Source organism: Heterocephalus glaber, unplaced genomic scaffold, assembly GCF_053883595.1.
Source record: "Heterocephalus glaber isolate CG9 unplaced genomic scaffold, H.glaber_assembly_v1.0 deba00000594, whole genome shotgun sequence".
In the NCBI taxonomy this organism is placed as follows: Eukaryota; Metazoa; Chordata; class Mammalia; order Rodentia; family Bathyergidae; genus Heterocephalus; species Heterocephalus glaber.
Window position 1 is genome coordinate 33,790,059 of NW_028258151.1, and position 27,253 is coordinate 33,817,311.

The window sequence follows — 27,253 nt, forward strand, 5'->3', positions numbered from 1 at the left end:
CAAGGGTGGAGGGCATTGTGTGAGGAGGTCGAGTGCACTGCTCTCCGGGACCAGAAAGGGACAGGACTGTGTCCTCCAGCCCAGGTGAGTTCGGTCTTGTTTTTGCCCCTGTGAGGTTGCAGTAGGCAGCCTGAAGTGGGTACAGAAAGGAGGTGGGCAGGAGCAGAGGAGGCCGCACTGGGGACCACCAGCCCTTCCTTCCTGGAGCCAGAGAGGAAAATCTGCATTCGGGCGGGTAAGAGACCTGCAAAGCCTGTGTCACTGAGCCAGCACCGGGACATGGTTTGCCACTGTCGCTGTCTGGAAGGCTGAAACATGGCAAGTAGCTATGAGCCAAGAGGAGAAGGGTTGGAAGCCACCTGGGTTGCTTTGCGGGATAGCTGGAGGTGAGACAGGAAGCAGCTATGGGGTTTGTATTTTGAGGCAGGGTCTTCATGTAGCCCAAGCTGGGCTCAAACTTGAAATCCTCCTCCCTCAGCCTCTAGTGCTAGGATTAGCACTTGTTTCAGCTTTCTGCTGTCTCGCAAAGTAGGTGCTGCACCTCCTGATTCACATGGAAGAAACTGAGGTCTGGAGAGAGCGAGACACCAGCCAAGGCCCCAGGATCAGTGCAGGGTGTGGCCAGGATTCAGCAGGGGTCATCTTTGACTTAGCAGAATTTGGTCACGAGTCACAAGCGGCCCACATCTGGTTTGCCTCTGACATTAAGCCAGCAGCCCAGCCAATGTGAATAAATTCTGGGCAGAACCAAAGTCTGAAATCACCTCAGAGAGTGAGGACTGCAAGAAATAAGGGGGGCTCTTCAGGGAGGAGGCCCGAACCACCCAAAGCCTGGAATCCAGCTGCTGAGATGAGTCTTGTCAGCCAGGTCAGTTTCTTGGAGCATACCGCACCCTTCCTCAATTCCTTCCTCAGCACACCGTTCCAACCAGGCTTTTGTGTTGTTTTCTGAGACAGAGTCTGGCTATGTAGTTCAGGCTAGACTTGAAGTCACTATGCAGCCCAAGCTGGCCTTGAATTTATAAAGATCCTCCTGCCTCAGCCTCCCAAGTGCTGGGATGACAGATGTGCCACCACACCCAGCTCTGGACTCAGGCTTCACTCAGCATCCTGGGGACACATTCCTAGCTTGATAAGGACCTGTGTGGGAAGTGGGGATGCTTCAGGGTGTGGGGGAGGCCATGGACCCTGCAGCCATGCCCAGGCCTTAATCTGGTGCTCACCCTGCCCCATGTCCCAAGAAGGACATCCTGGGGACCCTGAGAAGAGAAAGCAAACACCAAAGGCTGGGGACCTGGGACTGCTCTGGCCACATGCATGGCTGACAAGAACGGGTGGCACAGCGCCCACCCACCTCACAGGACAGACAAGGGGGCAGAAACCCAGACACAAGTCGCCACTGAGGAGCCAGGCAGGAGCCCAGGCCTGCTGACTCTTGACTCTCCTTATTTTGTTGTTTTTGAGGTGAGACAGGGTCCCACTCTGTAGTCCAGCTTGTCGCTGAACTCACTACATAGCCCAGACTGGCCTACAACTTGTGGTGATCCTCCTGCCTCAGCCTCCCAAATGCTGGGATTACAGGTCTGTACCATGACACCTATTAAGTTTTTCTTCTTAAAAAAAAGATTTTTACTAGAGAGAAATGCACTTTTTTTTTCTTTTTTCTTTTGTAATACTGGGGATCAAACCCAGGGCCTTGTATATGTTAGGCAAGCATTCTACCACTGAGCTACACACTCCTAGTGGATGTTTGTTTGTTTGCTTAGTTTTTTGTTCTTGTTTTTTTTTTGCTACCAGTGATCAAACTCAGGACCTTGCGCTTGCAAGGCAGGCGGTAGCACCACTGAGCCGTTTATTTAGTTTTGAGACAGGGCCTTGGTATGTAGTCCAGGCTGGTCTTTTTTTTTTTGGTACTGGGGCTCAAACTTGGGGCCTTGCGCTTTCAAGGCAGGCAGCAGAACCACTGAGCTAAATCCCTGGCCCATGGTCTTTTTGTTTTAATTAGTAAGTTTTATTTTATCCCTTTCCCCCCTCAAGCCCCCTCCCTTCCCAATGTACAGAAGCTTTGTTTCCATTTTTCCTTCTATTTTCACTTTTTCTCTTGTCCCTCCCTTCCTTTCTCCCTCCCTCCTCCCTGTTCTCCTTCCCATTTGAACACTTTCTTCCCATTTCCCAACGTCCACCATACATCTCAGTCCTTATTTCCACATTCAGTTTCTCACACCGGAAAAACAATGTGGTATTTAAACATGTGTGTCTGATTTATTTCACTTAAGAGTATGGTCTCAAGGTCCATCCATTTAGCTAGAAATGTCTGAAGCTCATCCTTCTTTATGGCAGAGTAGTACTCCATTGTATTTTTTTTGTACCAGGGATCGAACTCAGGACCTTGCGCTTCCCAGGCAGGTGGTGGCACCACTAAGCTAAATCCCTGACCCTCACATCTTTATCCACTCGTCAGTTGATGGGCATCTGGGCTGTTTCCAAAATGTAGCTATTACAAACTGTGCTGCTATAAACATGGGTGTGCATCTATTGCTGTGATATGATGCTTTTAATTCATTTTGGAAGATACCAGAAAGAGGTATAGCTGGGTCAAATGGGACCTAGTTTTAGTTTTTAGAGGAATCTCCACACTGATTTTCACAGTGGTTGCAGCAGTCTACACTCCCACAGAGAGTGGAGAAGGGTCCCTTTTTCCCCACAGCCCTCCAGCATTTGTTACTGGTTGATTTCTCGATAGCTGTTTCTAATTCTTTATCTGAGAAGTGTCTTTTTATTTCAGATGCCCATTTTTGCATTGGGTCTTTAAAATTGGGTGGTCTGATTTTTCTTTTGAGTTCTTTATATATTCTAGATAATAGTCCTTTATCTGAACAGCTGGTAAACATTTGTTCCCATTATGTGGGTTGTCTTTTCACTCTGTTGGTGGTTTCTCTTATTGTGCAAAAGCTTTTTGGTTTTTTTGAGGCACGTCTCCCTGTGTAGTTCAGGCTGGCCTCAAACTCTAAGTGATCCTCCTGCCTCAGCCTCCCAAGTGCTGGGATTACAGGCATGTGACACCACACCCAGCCCAAAAGCTTTTTAATAAAATGAGGTCCCAGTTGTTAATTCTTTGTAGTATTTCCCATGCAGTCTGGTTTTTGTTCATGAAGTCTTTGCCTACTCCTATGTTCTCAAGCATTCTACCTATTCTCTTTTCCAGCAGATGTAGTGTTTCTGTTTTAATATTTAGATCTTTGATCCATTTTTTTTTTTTTTGGTACCAGGGATCGAACTTGGGTCCTTGTGCTTGCGCAGCAGGTGGCGAAACCACTGAGCTAAATCCCCGGCCCCTGATCCATTTTGATTATAGGTTAGTGTGTGGTGAAAGATAGGGGTCTAGTTTCAATCTTTGGCATGTGGAAAGCCAGTTTTTCAAGCACCATTTATTAAAGAGGCTAACTTTCTTCCAGTGAAAGTGTTTGGCTCCTTTGTCAAATATAAGGTGGTTGAGCGTGCCTGGAGTTGTTTCTGCATCCTCTAGTCTGTTCCAGTGATCCTCAGGTCTGTTCTTTTGCCAGTACCATCCTGTTTTTATCACTGTAGCTTTGTAGTATTATTTAAAGCCAGGGATTGTGATACCTCCTGCTTTGCATTTGTTGCCCAGAATTGCCTTTGCTATTCTAGGTCTCTTCTGGGATTGGATTGAATCTGTATAACAATTTTGGAAGTATGGCCATTTTCACTATATTGGTTCTTCCTATCCAAGAACAAGAGATATCTTTCTATTTTCTGATATCCTCTTCAGTCTCCTTTTTCAGAGTACTGTAGTTTTCAGAGTACTGTAGTTTTCAATGTCTTTTACTTCCTTTGTTAGATTGATTCCTAGGTATTTAATTTTTTTGGATGCTATTGTGAAAGGGATTGTTTCTCTAATTTCTCTCACCGTGAGTCTGTTATTTGTGTACAGGGAAGCTATTGACTTTTTTTTTTTTTTAATCTTCGGGGGGCGGGTACCGGGGATTGAACTCAGGACCTTGTGCTTGCAAGGCAGGCACTGGAACCACTGAGCTAAATCCCCAGCAGCTATTGACTTTTGAGTGTAGACTTTATATCCAGCTACCCCACTGAATTTGGTTATCAAACCTAAAAGTCTTTTGGTGGAATTTTTGGGGTCTTCTATGTAGAATATCATGTCATCCGCAAATAATGATAACTTAACTTCTTCTTTTCCTATCCTTATTCCTTTTATTTCTTTCTCTTGTCTAATTGCTCTGGCTAATGTTTACAGAACTATATTGAATAAGAGTGGTGACAGTGGACATTCTTGTCTTGTTCCTGATTTTAGAGTGAAAGCTTTCAATTTTTGTCCATTTATTATGATGTTGGCTGTTGGTTTGTCATAGATGGCTTATATCAGATTGAGATAAAGACCTTCTATAACAATGTTCTGTAGGATTTTTATCACGAATGGGTGTTGGACCTTGTCAAACACTTTTTCTGCATCTGTTGAGAGGATCATATAGTTTTTGTCCTTGGCTCTGTTAATATAGTGTATTTTGTTTTGGTTTTTTTTGGTACTGGGGATCGAACTTGGGACCTTGCGCTTGCGAGGCAGGCGGCAGAACCACTGAGCTAAATCCCCAGCCCTTCTCAAAATTTCTTGTAGAATTCAGCAGTGAGGGCTGGGGATTTAGCTCAGTGGTTCTGCCACCTGTCTGGCAAGTGCAAGGTCCCGAGTTTGATCCCCGGTACAAAAAAAAAAAGAATTCAGTAGTGAATCCATCAAGGCCAGGGCTTTTCTTTGTTGGTAGTTTTTAAATTACATATTCAGTTTCATTGGCTGATATTGGTTCATGTAGAATTTCTATATCTTTTTGATTCAGTTTTGTTAATTCATGTGTATCTAGGAATCTGTCCGTTCTGTGTTTTCTATCTTATTAGAGTACAGATTCTCGAAGTAGGTAGTGATGACCCTCTGGAGCTCTCCAGGGTCTGTTGTGATTTCATCCTTTTCATTTCTAATTGCATGGACTTGAGTCTTTTCTTTCCTCTTGTTGATAAGGTTGGCTAAGGATTTGTCAATTTTATTTAATCTTTCAAAGAACCAATTCTTTGATTCATTGATTCTTTGTATTATTTTCTTAGTTTCCATTGCATTAATTTCTGCTCTGATATTTATTTATTTATTTATTTATTTATTTATTTTGGTACCAGGGATCGAACTCGGGTCCTTGCTCTTGCAGGGCAGGCAGCGGAACCACTGAGCTAAATCCCTGGCCCCTGATCTGATTTTTATAATTTCCTCCCTCATACGAGCTTTGGGCTTGACTTGTTCTTCTCTTTCTAGAGACTTGAGGTTCAACATTAGGTTGTTTATTTGAGCCCACTCTGTTTTCCTGATAGGGGAATTCACCGCTATAAATTTCCCTCATAGGATTGCTTTCATTGCATCCCATAAGTTCTGGTATGTTGTATTGTCATTATCATTTAATTGTAGAAATTGTCTGATTTCTTATTATTTATTTATTTATTTATTTATTTATTTATTTTTGTACCAGGGAGCAAACTCAGGACCTTGCACTTGCAAGGCAGATGCAGCACCACTGAGCTAAATCCCTGGCCCTGTCTTCTTTAATTTCATCTGTGACCCATTGGTTGTTCAGGAGGGTGTTATGTAATTTCCATGTGTTTATGAAATTCTTGTGATTTCTTCTGCCACTGATTTCCAATTTCATTGCACTATGGTCTGATAATGTGCATGGGATTATTTCAATTCCTTTGCATTTACTTAAGCAAGTTCTATGAGCTAGCATGTGGTCTCTTTTGGAGAATGACCTGTGTGCAGCTGAGAAGAATGTGTATTCTGATGTTGTGGGGTGGAACACTCTGTAGACATCTACTAAGTCCATTTGTTCAGAAGTTTGGTTCAATTCTAATATTTCATTGTTGATTTTTTTGTCTAGTTGATCTGTCTATATGTGACAGTGGCGTATTGGGTATTAGTGCTTATAAGATTTTTCATGTCCGTTAATATTTGTTTTCTATAGTTCGGTATGGTGCTATTTGGTTTGGTACCAGGGATCAAACTCAGGTCCTTGCACTTGCAAGGCAGGCATGGTGCCATTGAGCTAAATCCCCAGTCCTGGTATACATATATTTAGGATTGTTATCTCTTCCTCTTGGATTGTTCCTTTACCAGGATTTAGTTACTTTCTTTTTGTCTCTTAATCAGTCTTGGCTTGAAATCCACTTTGTCTATAAATAGAATAGCTACCCCTGCTTTTTTCTGGTTTCCTGTCACATGAAATATTGTTTTCCATCCCTTGACTTTCAGTCTGTGAATTTGTTTTTGAATTAAATGTGTTTCTTGTATGAAGAATATTGTTGGATCTTGCTTCTTGATCCATTCTGCCAGTCTGTTTCTTTTGACTGGTGAGTTGAGACCATTAACATTGATGGTTATAACTGATACGTATTGTCTTAGCTCTGTCATGTTATTTTCCTGCTGTTGGCTTCCTTCTTTCCTTTTCTTTCTTTTTTTTTTTTTTTTTTAATTAGGACTAGCTTTAAGGCCTTAAATTCACATACATTTCTCACACTGTGACTCATCGGGTCTGAAATGGTTCTAACAAGACTTCACTGAAAGTTTATAGAAAAATAACATCACGTCCTTGGCACAACAGTCGAGGACAAAGGGCCTGAAGGGCCGTGTCTTGCTTCCTGTCCATAGTCCTGTCCCTGCTACCAGACCTGAAGGCTCACACACAGCCCCTTCTTTCCTTTTCTGTTTAATTTCTTGCCTTGCCTGGTGGATTCATTCTGTTGAGGTTTGTGGAGTTCTAATCCTTTTTGCCTCTTTCTAGAATAGCCAGCAGAACACTTTGGAGTACTGGTTTGGTGGTCATGAATTTCTTCAGGTGTTCTTTGTCATGGTAGTATGTTATTTCTCCATCTGTTTTTTTTGTTTGTTTTTTGTACTGGGGATTGAACTCAGGACCTTGTGCTTGTGAGGCAGGCATGGTGCCACTGAGCTAAATCCCTGGGCCTCTCCATCAGTTTTGAATGATAGTTTTGCAGGGTACCTCAATCTGAGTTGGAGGTTGTTTTCCTTTAGGGCTTGAAATACTTCACTCCAAGCTCTCCTTGACTTGTGTTGAGAAGTCTGCTATGATTCTGATGGGCTTTCCTTTTTAGGTGATTTGTTTCTTTTCTCTAACAGCTTTTTTTGGCGGGGGTTGGGGGGGTACTGGGGATTGAACTCGGGACCTTGCAGTTCTGAGGCAGGTGGCAGAACCACTGAACTAAATCCCCAGCCCACTAACAGCTTTTAATATTCTATCCTTATGTGGTATATTTCTGGAATCTTGACTTTTATATGCCTTGGGGAAGACTTTTTTGTGTGTGTGGTACCAGGGATCAAACTCAGGACCTTGCGCTTGAGAGGCAGGCGGCGGAACCACTGAGCTAAATCCTCAGCCCCCTAAATGGAATTTTTAATCTTCTGGATATCTGTTTGAATCTATTTCATGGATTCCATTTCTTTCCTATGCTGAGTGTTCATGGCTTCCATCACATTTCTGAGCTCTATTTTTTTAATTGGTATCTTTCATTCTAGTTACCATCTCTGTAATTATCTGGGAAATTATTTCTGGTTTGATTTTCTTCTAGAGCCTAGTTCATCTGCTTTGCTGCTGCTGCTGTTGCCACTTCAGAGTCCAGGTGGGTGGCTTTTGGATGGTTCCACTTCATTGGCCCCAGGGTTTGCCTTTGGTGAGCTGAAAGTCTATGGAGGTTGCATCTTGTTTATGTGTCTTCTTATTTTCTATTTTTATTTTTTATTTTAAGTTTGATTCCTGAGTTGATGCTTGTAAATTGCTTATGGCGAGTAGCTTTATTGCCAATATTCAGAACCCTCAGGAAATGACAACTCAGAGGAGTGGTATCTTCCGGGTATAGCTACTTTTTGGGTTTTGAATCTGTTGCAGGATCCTACCTCTTCAGTTTATTGGGGATGAGAAGTTTCTGCCTACTTGGCTCAGCTGCCAGTTCTTTGGCACTGGCCTGTAGGGCTTTTTTTTTTTTTTTTTTAACGACCCTTCGGCAATCTCAGTCTTGGTGTACCAGGAGGTCCAGGCTGGTCTTGAACTCACTATGTAGCCCATGCTGGCCTCAAACTCATGGCAATCCTCCTGCCTCAGCTTCCCGCGTGCTAGGATTACAGGCATTTGTCACCATGCCTGGCTGTTTTTGTATTTTGTGACAGGTTCATGTTAAATTGCCCAGGCTGAGCACCAGGTCAGGTCTTGCAGGCCTCAAGAGGTTAAGACAAGGGATAGGAATATAGTTCAGGGGACACAGGCTTTGTGTCTGAAGGCCTGGGTGCTTTCTGGGACTGGTACTCCAGGCTGTGTGAGCCTGGCAGGTTTCTGAGCCTATCTGGGTCTCAGTAAAATGGAGGCGTAGGAAACCAGAGGAGAACTGAGGCCTAATCGGCCTCCTCTGCGAGCACAAAGGAGAAAGGCTGCACTCAGGCATGACTGCATATTGCAGGTTCTAGGGAAAACTTAAGACAGCTGAGGTTGGGCCAGGGATTTAGCTCAGAGGTTCCGCCACCTCCCTTGCAAATGCAAGGTCCCAAGTTTGATCCCCAGTACCAAAAAACCCACAAAAAACCCAAAAGACAGCTGAGGTTAAGTTGAGCATGTACTAATGGACACTGGAAAGCAGATGAATCTTGTATTACTTTGATTGCTTTAAGACTGTCTCTCCAGAAGAAGAAAAAGAATACAGAGCATGGTTGAGGGCACAGCCTGGAACTCTGAGCCTGCTGCCAACAGCATAAACCAGTACCACCTTGGCACGGTTCTTTGTCATTGTTACTTATGCCAGCCATGTCCCTACCTCATGACTCAGAAAACCCCTCCTGGGCTTCTACCCAACAGGAACATCAGCCCCTTTACATCAAGACACATTTGTGGTCATTCATGGCAGCACTTGTTAAAGTACCCGAAACTGGAAATGCATGGCAGCGCTGGGCAGCAGGTGAACAGAGGATGTGCTAATGTCGCCAAGGGTCACAAAGGACAGGCCTCTGACACACAGCATGGATGGATCCAGAGACACACTGGCCAAGGACAGAGAGACACAAACAACCCGTCCCTGCTGTCCTATTTCTGTGAAGCTCAAATGTAGGCAATACTGATCCCTTGAGCCAGGTGTGGTGGCTCACACCTGTCATCCCAGTACTCAGAAGGCTGAGGCAGAAGAATCACTGCGAGTTTGAGACCAGCCTGGGCTGCATAGTCAGACCCTGTCTCAAAACAAACAAACAAAATTGGGCCAGGGATTTAGCTCAGTGGTTCCGCTGACTGCCTCAAAAGCACAAGGTCCCAAGTTCGATCCCCAGTACCAAAAAAAAAAAAATTAGAAAAAAAATCCAAAATAGACTGATTCTTGCTACTAGTAGGTAAAATAGGTAACTTAGGACTATGCTGCAAAGGGTGGTCACACAGGTGTGCAGGAGAGATTTGTAGTTATATAATTAGGATTTGTGACTGGGCATAGTTGTGCACACCTGTTATCCTAGCACTTGGGAGGCTGAGACAGGAGGATTGCCGAAAGTTCAAGGCCAGCCTGGGCAATGCAGTGAGTTTGAGGCCAACCTGACTTACACAGTGAGACTCTGTCTCAAAACACCAAAAAACAGGCCCAGGATTTAACTCAGTGGTTCCGATGCCTGCTTTGTAAGCGCAAGGTCCCAAGTTCGAACCCCAGTACCAAAAAAAAAGACTTATGGGCCAGGGATTTAGCTCCGTGGTTCTGCTGCCTGCCTCGCAAGCACAAGGACCCGAGTTTGATCCCTGGTACCAAAAAAACACCAAAAAACAAAAAAACCAGGGCCGAGTATTTAGCTCAGTGGTGCCGCCCCCTGCCTTGCAAGCGCAAGGTCTCAAGTTCGATCCAGTACAAAAAAAAGACCACCGCCCCAAAAAAAAGACAACAACAAAAAAGAAGGGGCCAGGTGTGGTGGCTCATGCCTATATTCCCAGCATTCCCAGCACTCGGGAGGCTGAGGCAGGAGGATTGCCTTCAGTTGGAGGCCAGGCTAGGCCTCTGTAAGTTCACAGCCAGCCTGAGCTACATAGCAAGAGCTTGTCTCAAAAGAAAAAGGGGGGAGGGCGGGGATTTAGCTCAGTGGTTCTGCCACCTGCCTCGAAAGCACAAGGTCCCGAGTTCAAAAAAGGGGGGGTGGAATTTGTGAACATTACATCAATGAAACTTCAATTTTTTTTTTTTTTTTTGTACCGGGGCTCAAACTCGGGACCTTGCCCTTGTGCGGCAGGTGCTGAAACCACTGAGCTAAATCCCCGGCCCTTCAATTTTAAAATATATGTATGCATTTTTTTTTTGGTACCAGGGATGGAACTCAGGACTTTAGCTTTTGAGGCAGACAGCGGCACCACTGAGCTAAATCCTGGGCCCCTATGCATTTTGAAATTTACATATTATACATAATCATAAAACTGTATAGGAAGTGGACCACTGGGGAATTAAACTGACGGGTGGGAGTCCTGGTCCTCAGGTTTCTGCCATCGCTCTCATCCCCAGGCCGCACATGACACCACACAGCCAGCCCTGGGGACAGATGGAGGCAGGAGCCAGTGGCGGCCTGGGCTCCTGCTCTTTGTCCCTCTGTCCCACGCACAACAGGGCTAATATTTACCTTGCAAATAGGAAGTGGAGGAGGGGTGGGCACAGCTGGGCCCCGAAGCTACTAGGCTGGCCTGGGACAAAGAGGCCCTGTCACCCTGTCACGGAGGCAGGATTGGGGCAGGGATGGGTGAGGACAGGCGCAGGCCCAGAGGCCCTGGACGTGACTCCTCCTACAGGCCACCTCACAAACACTTCGCAGGGCCATCCAGGAAGGAGGAGAAGGAGGCAACCGTCATCGGCTGAGAGGCTGGGTCCAGTGTGTGCCTGTGCCCAGACTTCTTTGGGCAAGGGGACAGCTTTCTTTTTTTGGAGACAGGGTCTCACTATGTAGTTCCAGCTGGCCTTGAACTCACTATGTAGCCCAGGCAGGCCTTGAACTCGAAATCCTCCTGCCTCAGCCTCCCACATGCTGGGATTACAGGGTACCACGCCCAGTTCAATCTGTTGACTATTAAACACTTAACATATGTCTGGGGCTTGACATTCCTAATCTCCCTTAGTCCTCCCAACAGTCCTGCAGAGTGGGAGACTGAGACTAGCACACATAAAAGCATCCAATGGTGTTTTTTGGGTTGGTTGGAGCCTGTGAAGTGCCGTGGCCCCACATGTCAGGGAGGGAGCAGAGGGGCAGAGGCGGTGGCCCCTTCCCTGTGGCCTCCTCCCTGAGACTGTCCCTCCCGGGCCCCAGGAGGGCCTGTCTTCCTGATGGTGGGGGGGATGCTTGTCCCCACAGCCCTGACCCGTTGACCTGTCCCTGTCCACTGATTTCTTCATGTTGGTTCAACATTAACTCAGCAGGCTCAGAACGTCCCAGGAGCCCAGCAGGACACCCTTGTGCCATGGTGCACGTCGGAGGCCTGCAGCGGCCGGGCTGCCTGGCCCTGGCGGCCCTGCTCAGCCTCGCAGTTGGCCAGGACGGTGAGGACGGCTGGGAGCGGGCTGGAGGGGGCCCTGGCTGCCCCTGCCCCAGACCTGGGAGGGGGCTTCGCACTCCACGCACCCCATGCAGCTCTGGGCAGCCACCCTGCCCGACTGCTGCGACTCCCTGCAGTGTTCCTGGCCCCGAATCGCGCAAAGTCGCTGCTGCAGCGGACGCGCAGGGCCAACAGCGGCTTCCTGGAGGAGCTACGCAGGGGCAACCTGGAGCGCGAGTGCGTGGAGGAGCAGTGCAGCTACGAGGAGGCCTTTGAGGCCCTGGAGTCGTCCAGCGCCACGGTGAGCATGGGACAGCGACGCCCCTGCCCTCAGGTTTTGTTTTTATTTTGAGACAGGGCTTCGCTAAGTCCCTGAGTTGCCCAGGCTGGGCTGGAACTTGGGATCCTCCTGCCTCAGCCTCTGAGTGCCAGGATTACAGTCATGTGCTACCACACCTGGTTTCCTTCTCTGTAACTTCTCCCCTGAGCCCCAGGTCCCTGGGCCAGCAAGACAGGGGCCCCTCAGCCTCCCTTGGGGTCCCGACACCTGGCTGGGGTCACACACTGTGCCAGATCTGCTGAGGCTCTGTGACATCGGGGCCCTCAGCTGCAGTGTCTGCCTGCGCTGGGCCTCGGGCCGCCTGGTGCTGGTGGAAGCCTTTGTGCCACTTCAGTGCTACCCTTAGGGTGGCACCTGGTGAGGCTGCAGCCCTGGGCATGGCCTTCACTTGCCCCCAGCCCCTTCTCTTGCCTCCCCCAGCGCAGGGGAGCCAGCCAGTGGGGGGACCCTCCTCCACACACATCTCCTTGGGAAGCAAAAGTAGGAGGCTCCTCCCTAAACCCCCAGATGCCCCCAGCGAGGGGGTGAGGGGCACTGCAAAGAGACAAAACACCATCCTGAGCCGGCCGGTGACACATGCTGGTCATCCCAGCACTCGGGAGCCTGAGGCAGGGCAGTCACTGGGAGTTCGAGGCCAGCCTGAGCTACACAGCGAGACCCTGACTCAAAAAATTAAAAACCCAAAACACTATCCTGTCAGGCTCATCCGAGCCTTTGTTTTCCAGGATGTATTCTGGGCCAAGTACACAGGTGAGTATGGGAGAGGGAGGGGGCGCCCAGGAGGGAGGCCTGGCCGGCAGGAAGTGGGAGGCTCAGGCGCTTCCGGGGAGCCCGGCCCCCCCATCCTCGCCTCCCTCCCTCGACCCCCATCCCCCGGGTCTGTCGCCCTCTTTCTGATGTCACCCAGCACCCTTCCCTCCCACCCACGGCGTCCGCGTTCTCTTCCAGCGTGCGAGTCCGTGCGGAAGCCCCGGGAGACCCTCATGGAGTGTCTGGATGGTGAGGAGCAGACAGACGGGCGGAAGGACGCAGGCAGCCTCTGAGGGGAGGCAGGGCTGGCTGGGGGTGTGGCCGGCGGTGTTCCTCCTGCGTCCCAGGCCCCGTGCCAAGGGGCGGGGACTCGGGGCGAATCCAGTGTGGTCCTTGCTTGAAGCTCAGTCCCGCAGGAAACAGGGACTCGGACATGCATGTGAGGCGGAGGTCGGAGGGCGCCTGCCTTCAGCCATGGGTCCCAGGACTTGTGGGGTGCAGAGGGGTGAAGGGGGCACCCCCAGGGGAAGCGGCACAGGCAAAGGCCCTGGGCCCCAGGGGCTAAGAGAGGGACAGGGAGCCCGGGGCCACTTTGCACTCTGCCACCCCCGAGGAGCCACCGAACAGGCTCTGTGCAGTGTGGAGCCCTTGACGGGCCGTCTGGGCCACCGCGATGGCCTTAGTGCCCGGCGCGGTGCCCGGCACGCAGTGGCACCCAGTGACGGACTTTCTGATGACCGCTGTGAAGCGGCTGAGGGCGGTGCCCTCGAGGAGCGTGGCGAGGAGGAGGAGACAGGCTCGGGCTCGGGTCTCCGCAGGTCACTGCGCCAAGGGCCTGGGCATGAACTACCGTGGGACCGTGAACGCCACCCGGTCGGGCATCGAGTGCCAGCTCTGGAGCAGTCGCTACCCGCACAGGCCTGAGTGAGTCTGGGGTGGCGTGGGCACCGCGGGCAGCGGAGCGCAGCCCCTGCTGAGCCGTGTCCCCTTCCAGGGTGAACCACACCACCCACCCCGGCGCCGACCTGCTGGAGAACTTCTGCCGCAACCCCGACGGCAGCACCACGGGCCCCTGGTGCTACACCACGGACCCCACCGTGCGCAGGGAGGAGTGCAGCGTGCCCGTGTGCGGTGAGCGGGCCCGGGGTCGGGCCCAGGCCCAGGGTCACCGCCAGAGCTGGGGTGAATGGGCCTGACAGCCCGGGAGGCTGGAAACCCAGCACTCTGGAGGCTGAGGCAGGAGGGTCGCTGTGAGTTCCAGGCAAGCCTGAACTATGGCAAGACCCTGTCTCCAAACAAAACAACAGAAAGAATTCGGACCAGTAGTTCAACCCGTTAAACAGCCATTGGTATTCTTTGTTCTCTATGGACCCCTTGTTCCACCCTGGGAATGGTCTTGAAGCAGTTAGGGGCCCTCCTACACGCACACGGATGGTGTGTATGCAGGCCTGCCGAAGCGCACTTCCTGTCCACACGGGCATCCTCCGCAGACCCCAGCAACCTCCTGCTGCCTTCTGTAAAAGCACACGACCCTCTTTGTGGTGGTTGTTGTTTTTCCTTCCCAGCACTGGACTGAATGTGGGTTCAAAGCAAGGGCTCTACTACGCCAGCTAAACCTCCAAGCCCTTTTGTCTTGAGACATAGTCTTGCTAAATTGCTCAGACTGGCCTCAGCCTTCTGAATATTGGGATTAGAGGTGTGTCTGCATCCCACCACATAGCACTTCGAATTCTTAAAATGAAACAAAAATGGAAAACAAAAACAAAAGCAACCTTCCAGAGCCAGGCATGGGGGTACACAGCTCTCATCCCAGCACTCTGGGAGGCTGAGACAGAAGGATCACAAGTTTGAGCCCAGCCCGAGTAGTTTACAGCCTCAGAGCCTGCTGCAGAGTAAATAAGAGTTGGGGGTGTGGCACCAAAACAAACAAACAACCCCCAAAGCTCAAACAAAGGGAAAACCCCACTCCAGGCAGTCACTAGGGGCAGAGTGAGGTGGCCCGGGAGCCCGGGCCTGGTTATCCTCTCAGGCCTCTCACATGCTCAACGACAGGCTGTGTGTTTGGCTTGAAGCGCATTGAGAGTTGGGTAACCAAAGCTCAGAGAGGTTGCTCACTGCCCGAGGGCGCACAGCAGACAGGGGCCTTACCTCCCCTGCGGTTCCCCGGCCGCCCCACCCACTGGGCCCTGGTCCTCACCCAGGCGAGGCCCGCTTCACCGTGGAGATGACACCCCGCAGCGGTGGCTCCAGGCCGGACGTGTCCTCTTCACTGGCGGACTGCGTACCCCAGCGTGGCCGGCAGTACCAGGGGCGCCTGGCGGTGACATCAAAGGGGTCCCCCTGCCTGCCCTGGGCCAGTGAGCAGGCCAGGTCCCTGAGCCAGGACAAGGACTTCAGCCCGGAGGTGAAACTGGAGGAGAACTTCTGTCGCAACCCCAACAAGGACGAGGAAGGCGCCTGGTGCTTTGTGGCCGGCGAGTCCAGCCACATCCAGTACTGCGACCTCAACTACTGTGGTGAGCGGCAGGGATGCAGGGTCCGGGATGCAGGGACAGGGCCACAGCCCCTTGTCCGCATGGCAGTGCTTGCATTCATCACAGCTCCACAGAAACGCGCGGGTCGGCCCTGTGCCCGTTTTAGAGATGGGTAACTGAGGCCTCCTCGAGTGGTGCCCTCATCACCGGGTACGCGTGCAGTTTTTTCTGTGCTGGAGATTGAACCCAGGACCTTCACACTGATCTACATCCCCATTTTAGTTTTTATTTTAAGGCAGGGTCTCACTAAGTCTACAGTTTCCCCAGGCTGGGCTTGAACTCGTGGCAATTCTCCTGCCTCAGCCTCCTGAGTGTTGAGATTACAGGCGTGCGCCACCGTACCCAGCCTGTGTGCTCTCTTAACCTCAGTACCCAGTGTCCTCTAAGGGCAGAAGGGTCTGGGGGTCTGGGGTGCTGGCCAGCAGTGCCCAACCCGGCCCCAGCAGCGCCCGGTCTCCGCAGAGGAGGCGGTGGAGGAGGCGGTGGAGGAGGCCATCGGGGGCCGCACGACGACAGAGGACTTCCAGACCTTCTTCGAAGAGCAGACCTTCGGCCTGGGGGAGGCCGGTGAGGCTCGGGGCGGCGGGGGTGCGGGTGGGCGGCGGGCGGCCCTCACCTGCTTGCTCTGCAGACTGTGGGCTGCGGCCGCTGTTCGAGAAGAAGCGAGTGAAGGACAAGACGGAAGCGCAGCTCCTGGACTCCTACATCGACGGGCGCATCGTGGAGGGCTGGGACGCCGAGACGGGCGTTGCCCCGTGGTGCGTGCCGTGCCGGGGCCCAGCTCGGGCCCTGCGGGGGATGCTGGGGGCTTCCTGCCTCAGCCTCCTGAGGGCTAGGATTCCAGCCGGGACCAGCACGCCCGGCTGTGGGCCAGTCCTTAGCCGCCCGCTGCTCCGCTGCCCAGGCAGGTGATGCTCTTCCGGAAGACTCCCCAGGAGCTGCTGTGCGGGGCCAGCCTCATCAGCGACCGCTGGGCGCTCACGGCCGCGCACTGCGTCCTGTACCCGCCCTGGGACAAGAACTTCACCGAGAACGACCTCCTGCTGCGCATCGGCAAGCACTCCCGAAGCAGGTGCGGGCGGCGGCGGCGCGAAAGGCCGTCCAGCTGTCCCCAGGGAAAAGTCCTCTTGGCCTGCTCTGTCCCCAGCCTCCTCCAGACATCAGGCCTGCCCCCGGGGGTTGTCGCTTCACATAGTGACTACGCCGGCCATGGTGGTGCGTGCCTGTAGTCCCAGCACTGGGGAGGCTGAGGCAGGAGGATCACCGAGAGTTCGAGGCCAGCCTGGGCTACATAGTGAGCGCAGGGCCAACCTGAACTAGGCAGCGAGACCCTGTCTCACAAAAAAGCAACAGTGGTGAGTTCATCCAGGATGAGCAACCTCTGTGCCTGTCCTTGTCCCTGCCTGCCTGGCCCCAAAGCCCTGTGTGGCTTTGGGATGGGAGGAAGCTGCCCAGCGGCTGCCAGGGGAGGTGCCTCCCCATGGCCCTGCGTCCCAGCCCCTTCCCGCCCGCAGCCTCTGGTCTCCGCAGGTACGAGCGCAACATGGAGAAGATCTCCATGCTGGAGAAGATCTTCATCCACCCCCGGTACAACTGGCGGGAGAACCTGGACCGCGACATCGCCCTGCTCAAGCTCAAGCGCCCCGTGCCCTTCAGCGACTACATCCACCCGGTGTGCCTGCCCGACAAACAGACGGTGGTCAGGTGGGTCCTTCGCCTGGACAGGCAGGTGGGCGCCAGGCCGGCGCTGGCGCTGGCGCTCACTGTCTCTGTCCCCGGCCTCCCCGCAGTCTGCTCCAGGCTGGCTACAAAGGCCGGGTGACGGGCTGGGGCAACCTGCGCGAGGTGTGGAAGAGCAGCGCTGGCGAGGTGCAGCCCAGCGTGCTGCAGCTGGTGAACCTGCCCATCGTGGACCGGCCCACCTGCAGGTCGTCCACTCGGATCCGCATCACTGACAACATGTTCTGTGCTGGCAAGTCTGTGGCATGCACCTGGGGACACAGGGACGGGGCGCGGAGGGCTGGAGACATTCAGGCACCAGCCGGGGTGCGGGGCAGCACTTGCAAGCCCGGTGGCTTCGGGCGGGTTGCTGAAGTTCTCGGGAGCTCAGTGCCAGGCGCTTAGAAGAGTGCACACGAAGTGTCTGGTTCGGCAGCTGCCCACTCAGTGTCCGGTATGTGTGGGCTGGTGAGGTGGCACACTCCTGTAATGCCAGCTCCTCAGGAGGCTGAGGCAAGAGGATTGCAAGTTTGAGGCTGGACTGGGCAAGTGCGTGAGAACCTATCTCAAAATAATTTTTTTTTCAAAGTAAAATTTTGAAAAGGGCTGGGATGTAGCTTAGCACACCCTGGTTTCAACCCCAGTACTTGGAGGTGGGGGAAAGAGGTCATGGGTAGGAAAAAGCCAAACATTCACCCATTCGGCAAATATTTATTGAGCGCCTACTATGTCCTAGGCAGCTTTCCAGGGTATACAAGGGAGACTCAGGCAGCCGAACTTCCTTCCTAGGAGGTGGGGGCGTCAACAAACACTGGTAGGCCACAGACCCTGCTGTGCTGTGGAGGAGCGGACAGAGTACTGCAGGGAGGGAGGGACAGGGGCTTTTCTTTTTTTGTGGTGCTGGGGATTTGAACCCAGGACCTTGGATTTGTTAGGCAAATACTGTACCACTGAGCTACATCCTCAGCCTGACCTTTTAAAATTTTTATAGTAAATTCAGATTCACAAAAAGTTGCACAAATAATACAAAGGATTCCTGTATACTCTCCTCCAGATTTCCCCTTTTCTGGGCGTGTGATACACACACTTGCACACACACAGCTTGAGAGTAGAGTGTATGTGTTTTTTTAACCTAATAGTTCAATATTTCCCAAAGAACCAAAGATATTCTTTATTTTTCTTGGCTTTCTGAGACAGGGTCTCACTATGTAGTTCAGGCTGGACTTGAAATCACTGGGTAGTGCAGGTTGGGCTCAAACTCATGGTGATCCTCCTGCCTCAGTCTCCTGAGCGCCGGGATGACAGGTGCACACCATCCCACTGGCTGCAAAGATGTTCTCTCACATAACCACAAAGTCGATAATGGTACAATAATGTTATCTAATCTGTAGACCTCATTTGAAATTTTTGCCAATTATGCCACTAAAATCCTTTATCACAAAAGAGAAACAATGTTCTCATCAAGATGCAATCCCGAGTCCCACATCACCTAACACTTAGTCACCAGCTTTCGTCTTCCTTGAGCTTGACACCTGGCAAGGATGATCCAGGGCGGTGCCCTCACAGCCTCCCTGGCCTGGTGTCTGAGCTTCCTCCTGGTCAGATTCCAGACAGGGAAGGCTGGCCCATCCCTGGCATTCGAATTTCATCGCTCAGCAGACCCTTCTGTTCTGGCCACCAAATGGACGCGCCCTGATTCTGTCCTTTCTGCAGGTATCATTTTTACTATAAGGAAGAACTTTCTTCCATTTTTTTTTTTTTTTTTTGGTACCAGGGATCCAACTCCAGTCTTTGTGCTTGCACAGCAGGCAGTGAAACAACTGAGCTAAATCCCCGGCCCTCTTCCATTCTTTTTAAAAAGTGTATTTACTTTTGGTGCTGGGGATTGAACCAGGGATTCATGCATGCTACTTCTAGGCTCTACCACTGAGCTACTCCCCTGCTCCACATTTGTTCTTATTGTTTAGTTTTGGTAACAGGGATCAAACTCAGAACCTTGTACTTGCCAGGCGGGCAGGATGACACTGAGCTAAATCCCTGGCCCTTGTTTCTTTGGTTTTTTGAGACAGGGTCTCGCTGCACAGTTCAGACTGGCCTTGGCCTCATTATGTAGCCCAGGCTGGCTTCGAACTTGCAGCCATCCTCTTGCTTCAGCCTCCTAAGTGCTGGGATTACAGGCCCCACACCCAGCTGATTTCAGCATTTCTAAGTAGTCACTCCTCTGAGAGTATATAGACAAAATAGTGTGTTCAAGTTACCTTGGAGGGCCAGGGGTTTAGCTCAGTGGTGCTGCCGCCTGCCTCGAAAGCACAAGGTCTTGAGTTCGATCCCCGGTTCCAAAAAAAAAATTACCTTGCTTGTGCTACTTATTTAAAATCATTGGGCTTACTAGTTTCTGATTGTATTCAGTTTTGCTCCTTTAATGTTTTAAAAACTTCTGAAATATGCAAAATGTGGTAGAAGTCAGACCTGCTGGGTCAGGTGCTTCCCAGACAGGTGACCACCTCCCTTCCAGCGATCCTGTCCCCTTCCGGTCCCTCCCCTGCCATCCCCAACCTTGCCCTGGGACGGACCAGCCTCCTTACTTTGTGGCTTCTTTCTTTTTGCAGAAATGAGCTCACACTGTATATTTTAATTCCTGTTTTCTACACACTGAGAAACAGTACAGATACCGTTCTGTACTTTGTTCTCTTCTCATTATCATTCAAACAGTTTGGTAGGCACGCGGCCTGCATGATGGGGATGGAGCGTAGCAAGTTTCTTTCCTTTTTCTTCTGGTGTCAGGGATCAAAGCTAGGACCTCACTCTTCAGGGCAGGCGCTCTGCCACCGCACTACGAGTGCCTGGCCTTGGACGCAGTGTAGGCCACTCAGCCATTTCCCCGGGGTGGGCCCTTGGATTGCTAGTATTGTGCAGTTCCAAGTATACTGTAAGGATACCCTTGGGCACAGTTTGGTATCTTCGTCGGTCTCTGAGATGTGAGGTGGTGTTGCTAAGTCAGGTGTAAACATATACATAGTGTTTTTTGGTACCAGGGATCGAACTCAGGACCTTGTGCTTGCAAGGCAGGTGGCGGAACCACTGAGCTAAATCCCCGGACCCTTCAGTTTGTTTTTTGAGACAGGGTCTCACTATGTAGTCCAGGCTGGCCTTGAACTCATGGCAATCCTCCTGCCTCACCTTCCCAAATGCTGGGATCAGAAACATTGCCATCACACCTGGCTTTTCTATTAATTTTAAAGACTTCTTTGTGTACTAGTGATATTAGACCTTCATTTGTGAGATATATATATATATATATATAATTATTTTGTCTAGTTTTTTCTGAGACAGAGTCTAAGTTGCCCAGGACAGCTTAAAGGTGGCGCTTCTCTCTGCCTCAGCCACCCAAATAGCCGGAGTTGACAGATGTGGGCACTATGCCCAGCCTGCATTTAAAAATTTCTTTAAAATTTTATGTTATCCCATTTCCCCCTCAGGCCCTCTCCCCTCCCTATGTACAGAAGCTTTGTTTCCATTTTTTCCTTCTATTTTCACTTCTCTTGTCGCTCCCTTCCTTCCTCCCTCCCTCCTCCCTGTTCCCCTTCCCATTTGAGCACTTTCTTCCCATTTCCCAACATCCACCATACATCTCAGTCCTTATTTCCACATTCAGTTTCCGCATTTGTTTTTCAGTTCTGGATCTGATTCAAGATGTTTTTACACATGTACAGGTTTGCTTGAGGATATTTAATTCACTTACAGTTTTCTTCTGTTTTGTGGCTGGGTTTAGGGGGAGAATTTTATTAGCTGAGGTCTTTTTATTCTTGTTCCTACATTATCTATGAGTCTATTTAGTTTTCATCCATTTATTTATAGATTTAGGGTTTTTTTTCAAGATTCCTAATTCGATTCCACGTGTTTCTTCTATCAAGCAGGTATTTTTCCATTCTCATCGTTACAAAAAGCTTTGGTGTAAGTTGTAGAATTAAATACACTACAGCAACTAGACATTTGGGTCTTCCTCTATTCTAGTTAGGGTGACAGTATGGCTTTTGTGGGTTTGATTTATTTATTTGGTCCGGGAATCAAACTCAGTGACTCACGCTTGCTAGGGTTTTTGTTTTTTTAAAGTGTTTTGAGACAAGGTCTCACTTTGTAATACAGGCTGGCCTTGAACGGTGCAGCCCAGGCTGGTCTCCAGCTCACTGATGTCCTGCCTTGGCTCTCAAGTGCTGGGAGTACATGCCGCACCACGCCTCTCAGTTGTTTATGTTGTTCTGGACTAGGGGTGATGTAGGGAGTTTTACATAAAGGGAACTGGCCTTACCCTCAGCTACCTAACCTACCCTTCCTTTCCTTTTTAGTACATGCTTACAAGAAATAATAATGCATTCATTGTAGGAACTGGTACATATACACATGGGATCTAGAGCCTTTTTACTTTCCTTTCTAAGTTGCTTTCTAAGTCATTCTTGGCCGGGCACAGTGGCACACACTTGTAATCCCGGCACTCTGGGAGGCCATGGTAGGAAGACAGTGAGTTTGAGCCCAGCCTGGGCAATTTAGCAACTTAGTGAGATCCTGGCTTAAAAAATAAAAAGGCCGAGGATGAGGCTGAGTGCAAAGGCCTTGCGTTCAAGCCCCAGTACAGGAAGGAAAACAAAAAACCCATTCTCTCTGCTGGGTGGAGAGTGGAGTGTAGGTGGCAGAGCAGGAGTAGGAGACTGGGAAGGTCTGGAGGGTGCGTGTGCTGTGGCCTCATGGCTGGACGTGGGACCAAGAGCCGATGAGACTGGCTGAAGGACCGGACGCCTGGGACGGGGGTCCTGGGTGCCCCGGGCGCTGGCTCTTGCAGGGGAGAGGGTCCTGAGCCTGCTCTTCTCTCTCAAGGTTTCAAGCCTGAGGAAGGAAAGCGAGGGGATGCTTGCGAAGGCGACAGCGGGGGACCCTTTGTCATGAAGGTAAATCTCCCGGGGCTGGCCGGGCAGAGCCAGTTGTCTGGCAGGTCCACGCGGGGAGTGCGCTGGACGCGACTCTCCCGGAACCCACCTTTCCTCCGCAGAACCCCTTTAACAACCGCTGGTATCAAATGGGCATCGTCTCCTGGGGTGAGGGCTGTGACCGGGACGGGAAATACGGCTTCTACACACACGTGTTCCGCCTGAAGAAGTGGATCCAGAAGGTCATCGAGCGGTTCGGTGGGCCGGCTCCCACGGCGGTCTCACCGCGCCGACGCAGGCACCAACCCACGCAATGAGTATCTCTGTGGCTTCAAAGCACCGTGCCAATAAAGTGACTGTCGGTGAGCCTCAGGCTCCAGTGCTGTGTGGCCCGAAGCAGGCTGTGTGCGGGACAGGACGGTGAGGGCGAGGGCGGGGGTGGGCTGCACGCAGGGTGGGTAAACTGAGGCTTGGAGAAGCGGCTGGACTGGTCACAGAGCTCAGAACTCCAGCGGTACCGAAGGAGGCGCGAGGCCTCTCTCTGGCTGCCCTGCTGTCGGCCTGGAGCAGCGGACGGACTCCGGGGAGGGACTTGGTGCGCCGAGTCCCGGGAGCCGTCAGGGCCTTCAGATTCTGGCTCCAACCTTAGCAGAGGTAACCATGGCCAAGTCACCTCACATTTGCTCTTTATTCACCTTTAGTTTTTTGTTTTTGGTACTGGGGATCGAACTCTGGCGCGGTGCCACTGAGCTACATCCCCAGCCTAGTTTTTGGCTGGTTTTTTTTTTGTACTGGGGATCGAACTCAGGACCTAGCGCTTGCGCATCAGATGCCGGAACCACTGAGCTAAATCTCCGGCCCAAAGTTTTTTTTTTTTTTTTTTTTGGAGGGTACCAGGGACCGAACTCAGGACCTTGCACTTGCGAGGCACGTGGCAGCACCACTGAGCTAAATCCCTGGCGAGGCTCCCTACTTATCGCCCCTCTCCCAGTCGCAGCAGGCAACACAGCAACATCAAATCCTGGAATTCTCCTGACACAGAGATTTTCAGATTGCAGCAATTTTTTTTCCAGGACATAGGCCCTTAGGGGTGGGTAAATGGGTTTGGACAAATTAAAATGTCAGATGTGGAGATACACACCTGCATACTAGGACTCTGGGAGGCTGAGGCAGGATCCCATCTTTTTTGTTTTTTGTACCGGCGATCAAACTTGGGACTTTGCGCTTTCGAGGCAGGCGGCAGAACCACTGAGGTAAATCCCTGGCCCAGGATCCCAGCTTTGAGCCCAACCTGGGCAATTTAATGACTTAGCAAGACCCTCTCTCAGAATAAAAAATAATAGGCTAGGGCTCAATGCGAAGGCCTTAGGTTCAATCACCAGCACCACACACACAAAACCCCCAAGAGAACATAAAGTCACAGGGATTTTTTCTTTTTGTGACAAGGTCTTGCTATGTAGTTCAGGCTGGCCTCAAACTCAGAGCAGTCCTCCTGCCTCAGCCTCCTAGGCACTGGGATTACAAGTGTGTGCCACCACGCCTGCCAAAGTAACAAGATTTAAACCCCCATGCCTAGCACATTCAAGGTCATGTTGGCAGCGGCCACTGAGAGGACCAGAGCCCGGCTCTGACCCGCGGGCGCCCTGGTGGGCCTGTGAGTGCAGTGCCATGGCTCCATCCCCACTGGGCGGTACCAGAGCCAGCAGCAGCCGGGATGGTGAGGGTCACAGGGTGATGGCGTGGCTTGAAGCTGGATGTCTTGGATGCCATGCAGTTACCGTTTCCAGCTCAGGCTCCTCAGCTGCAGGGCGTGCTTTGGAGCAGGAAAGGACTAACAGGAGTCAGCTTTAACCCGTTTCCCTCTTCAGCACACAAGGGCACAGAAGGCAGGACTGGACTCAGCTCTGTCCTTGTTCCGTGGTTCTGGTTGAGTGGGGCCTGCTCGTGGTGACTCCCACACGGAGCCTTAAGCAGACGGGGAGGGATCTGGAACAAGCCTTGGTGCCCAGGCCTGCTAGGAACCAGGCCCAGCGTCCCACAGACTGCATCCCATCCACATCGCCAGCCCCGGTTTTCACTTAGCGGTCTAACTCCGTGCACAAGCTTGGGTCCTTCCACAGCAACAAACACCGCCTTCCTGGCCGGGACACTCACTGCACGGTGCCCTGTGAGAGGCGGCAGGCTCTGAGGCCGGGATGGACACTGAGAGGATGCCTGCCCGCTCTGCACCGTCCTCCTGGACACCGGCTGGGGAGGTGCTGTGTGGGTCACGCTTCCCTGCGACTCCTGCGGCGTCAGAACCTCTTAGCCTGCAGTCCTGGCTGTGGAGCTCTCGGGAGGGAGGGCCTGCGGCTTTTACTCCAGAGGTGAATCTTTGGTCCGCAGTCCTCACGCAGACCAAGAGCAAAGCGGCTCTTACTAGACCAAAAGAGACGGAGGGAACCAGGTGGGAAAAATCTTCCTTCTCCGGACTCCATCTGGGAAGGAGCCCCACCTGCAGATGTGCTGCGGGAACCACAGCCTGGCCGGCCATGGGTGCTGTCTCAGGGCACTGGAGCTGCACGGTGGAAGGTCGTCTACAAGCTGCTTGCAGCCCTGGCTGCTGAATGGAAGACGGCACCAGAAGCTCTGACGGTGTGTGGGAGGGGTTCTCTGCTCCCCCAGAGCTCAGTGGGAAGCAGGAGAGGTGAGTCCCTTCCTTTCCAAGGGCGTCACAGATGCCCGTTCTTGAACTGGCTGTGTCCCGGTCCCCAGTCAGGTGACAGAGTGGCCCAGTACTCCAGGATACGGAGCACCCTGGGAGACAGGTATAGTTAATGCAAACTTTATTTATAAAAGACTCTTAAATTAGTGGTCTCATGCCATGCATTCATACAGAATTCAGTGACCCTTCAGGGGTACAGGGAGAAGAGATCACAAACTCAAAGGAAAACTATTAAAGAGTTCTAACAGTTAAGAGCTAGGAAAGATTAGGACAATTTTACAAATGAGCAGTCGAAAAGAAAAGAACAGAAAAAGACCATGGAAACTAGTGTGCGCTGAGGGGCAGCTGTTTACAAGTCTGTACACTAACTAATCCACAGACGGCTGTGGGGCGCGGGGACCTGGGGACGGACACGCCACTGCCACTGCCTCCGCTGGTGCCGTACCACAGCCACTTTGTGCATACCCAGCCTGCGCGGCCGCTCCACACTATGAGGGCTTCTAGTTTAGTAAACTAAAGCTGCAGGGGGCCTGGACAACAGCTTCATTTGCGACTGCTCTTTATTCTCTCCAGTCTTTTTTTCAAGTCGTCAATGTTGGTTGTGGAGGAGGAGGAGGAGGAGGTCATGGTGCCCGCCGAGTGGGTCTGGTTGGAATCCAGCTCCGAGTGCTGGTGCTGCTCACGCGACTCCCGCAGCTGGAACAGCTTGCTGTGCAGCATGTCTGTGGAGGAGGCCACCGGGGGCACCGTGGGCTTGGAGAGCAAAGAGGTCAGCGGAGGCCGGTCGTCTTGCTGTGGAGAGAAGAGGGGACATTGTCTCAGCCCAGGGGAACAGGTCAAGGGCCGGCTGCTGCCCTGGGCTGGCCTGCACGGCCCCGTGGGAGGGGGAGCAGTACCTTGGTGTTGTCCAGCCCGCATCTCTGCCGGAGGATTTTTAGCCTTTCCAGGTAGACAGACGGTCCCACCTCTTCGCCATTTGTGTTACCTATGGAGGACATTGTGCTTGTAGGGGCGGGCACACAGGTGACCTCCATCTGAGGCGAGATGCCTAGGGAGGAAAATGTATAGAGAATGTTCACAGACTCACTCACCTCCAGACTGCCTGGCCATCTGTCACTGAAAAGAACAATTAACAACTTAGGGGCTGTTAACTGAGCTGGGGAGGTAGTTCAGTGGTAGAGCACTTGCCTAGTATGTGCAAAGCCACAAATTCAATCACACACATACACACACACACACACGCGCGCGCGCGCACACACCAGCACATGCCTGCAATCCCAGCTACTTGGAGACTGAGGCAGGAAGATCACAATTTGAGGCCAGCTAGCCTGAGCCAAACTTAGTAAGAACCTGCAAAAAAAAGTGCTGGGTGTAGTGGTGCACACCATAACACCTTCTCTGGGAGGGCGAGCAGGAAGATTGAAAACATGAGCCCAGCCTAGGGAAGTTAGCAAGACCCTGTCTCAAAAAATAAAAAGAGGGGCCGGGGATTTAGCTCAGTGGTTTCGCCACCTGCTACGCAAGCGCAAAGACCCAAATTAGATCCCCGGTACCAAAAAAAATTAAAAAATAAAAAGTAAAAAGAGCTAGGGATGTAGCTTAGTGTGAAGGCCCTGGGTTCAATCCCCAGTGCCATGAGAGAGAGGGGAAAAAAACAAAAACAAAAATGGTAGAGTGAGGCTGATAACACGGCTCAGTGGTATACAAGCACATTATTTTGCTTAAACAAAGCTCGGGTTCAATCTCTGGTATCAAAACACAAACGGCTGGGGATTTAGCTCAGTGGTTCTGCCGCCTGCCTTACAAGAACAAGGTCCGGAGATTCATCCCCGGTACCAAAAAAAAAAAAGCCACAAACAAAAAATGTCTGGGGGTTTGAATGTTGCCACTGCACTTGAAAACTACAAAAAATCCACTACCTGAGTAGGGATTACTAGGGTCCTCTGAAATGCGCAAGATAAGCCTGAGGAGAACATTTAAGCCAGGCCCAGGGAATTTAGCTCAGTGGTGCTGTGGCACCTGCCTTGCAAGTATAAGGTCTTGAGTTCAATCCCCGGAAAAAAAAAAAAAAAAAAAAAAAGAATTCAAACCAGGTGTGGTAGTGTATGCCTGTAATCTCAGCCCTCTGGAGGCTGAGGCAAGAAGATCTCCATGAGTTCAAGGCCAGCATGGGCTACATACCAAGACCCTGCCTCAAAAAAAAAAAAAAAGGGAATTCAAGACACAGAAGGGCAGAGTGTAAGCTGGACTGTCTGTCTGCACCAGCTTACACTGCACCAGTGGTTGGACTTCAGTAATCCCAGGGCTGACTGGGGCAATCCCAAACAACTCTGCTACTCCTGAGTATACTGTCATTGCCCAACTGAAGCCTGAGGACCGTACATGTGTGGAGGCAGCTTAGGTGTAGACCAGGTATCACAAGTAGAAAGCTCTTCTTCAGCCCTGTGAAGGACAGTGTGGCGCTCAAGCCTACGGAGAAGTCAGGAGCAGGTAGGACCTGCAGTGCCCAACTCCCACCTCGAGTGGGGCAGGCACTGGAGCGGCTGTAACCCTATGATCAGTATTCTAGCCCGAGAGGGAGAAATCAAAACTACTCAAAACAGTCACAAAAATTCTCTCTCTCACTTCCTAAATGTCTGAAAAGAAGCAATCATAAAATGTGGCCATTTAAG

General features: G+C 51.3%; 2 protein-coding genes across 9 annotated transcripts in view; one reads left to right on the plus strand and one right to left on the minus strand.

Annotated features, from left to right (window-relative positions):
• The first annotated feature begins 1 nt into the window (after position 1).
• F2 (coagulation factor II, thrombin) lies at positions 2–22,243 on the plus strand. The gene is made up of 16 exons (XM_004851904.3): positions 2–84; positions 7,654–7,704; positions 11,494–11,616; positions 11,750–11,913; positions 12,678–12,702; positions 12,901–12,951; positions 13,521–13,626; positions 13,697–13,833; positions 14,904–15,218; positions 15,699–15,803; positions 15,868–15,994; positions 16,141–16,308; positions 16,767–16,940; positions 17,027–17,208; positions 21,828–21,898; positions 22,000–22,243. The coding sequence occupies exons 3-16, from the start codon at positions 11,538–11,540 to the stop codon at positions 22,192–22,194; spliced, it is 1,899 nt and encodes a 632-aa protein (XP_004851961.1). The 5' UTR covers positions 2–84; positions 7,654–7,704; positions 11,494–11,537; the 3' UTR covers positions 22,195–22,243.
• A 2,442-nt stretch (positions 22,244–24,685) lies between these two features.
• Positions 24,686–27,253, minus strand: part of Ckap5 (cytoskeleton associated protein 5) — a 112,515-nt gene continuing 109,947 nt past the window's right edge. For 6 of the 8 annotated variants that reach the window (XM_087205045.1, XM_013074880.3, XM_021264217.2 and 3 more), the window contains 2 exons: positions 25,478–25,629; positions 24,686–25,373 (listed from right to left, as the gene is read on the minus strand). In XM_087205045.1, coding sequence (XP_087061171.1) covers positions 25,125–25,373; positions 25,478–25,629 — 401 coding nt within the window. In that variant the 3' untranslated portion in view covers positions 24,686–25,124. The remainder of the gene's footprint in view (positions 25,374–25,477; positions 25,630–27,253) is intronic. The other 2 variants (XM_021264218.2, XM_021264219.2) reach the window with 1 other exon arrangement.

Bases quoted from the DNA above. Each gene is read 5' to 3' on its own strand.
- F2 (XM_004851904.3), top strand. From the start codon at position 11,538: ATGGTGCACGTCGGAGGCCTGCAGCGGCCGGGCTGCCTGGCCCTGGCG. The intron at 13,627-13,696 runs GTGAGTCTGGGG...GTCCCCTTCCAG, and splicing joins CGCTACCCGCACAGGCCTGA to GGTGAACCACACCACCCACC. The intron at 21,899-21,999 runs GTAAATCTCCCG...TTTCCTCCGCAG, and splicing joins GGGGACCCTTTGTCATGAAG to AACCCCTTTAACAACCGCTG.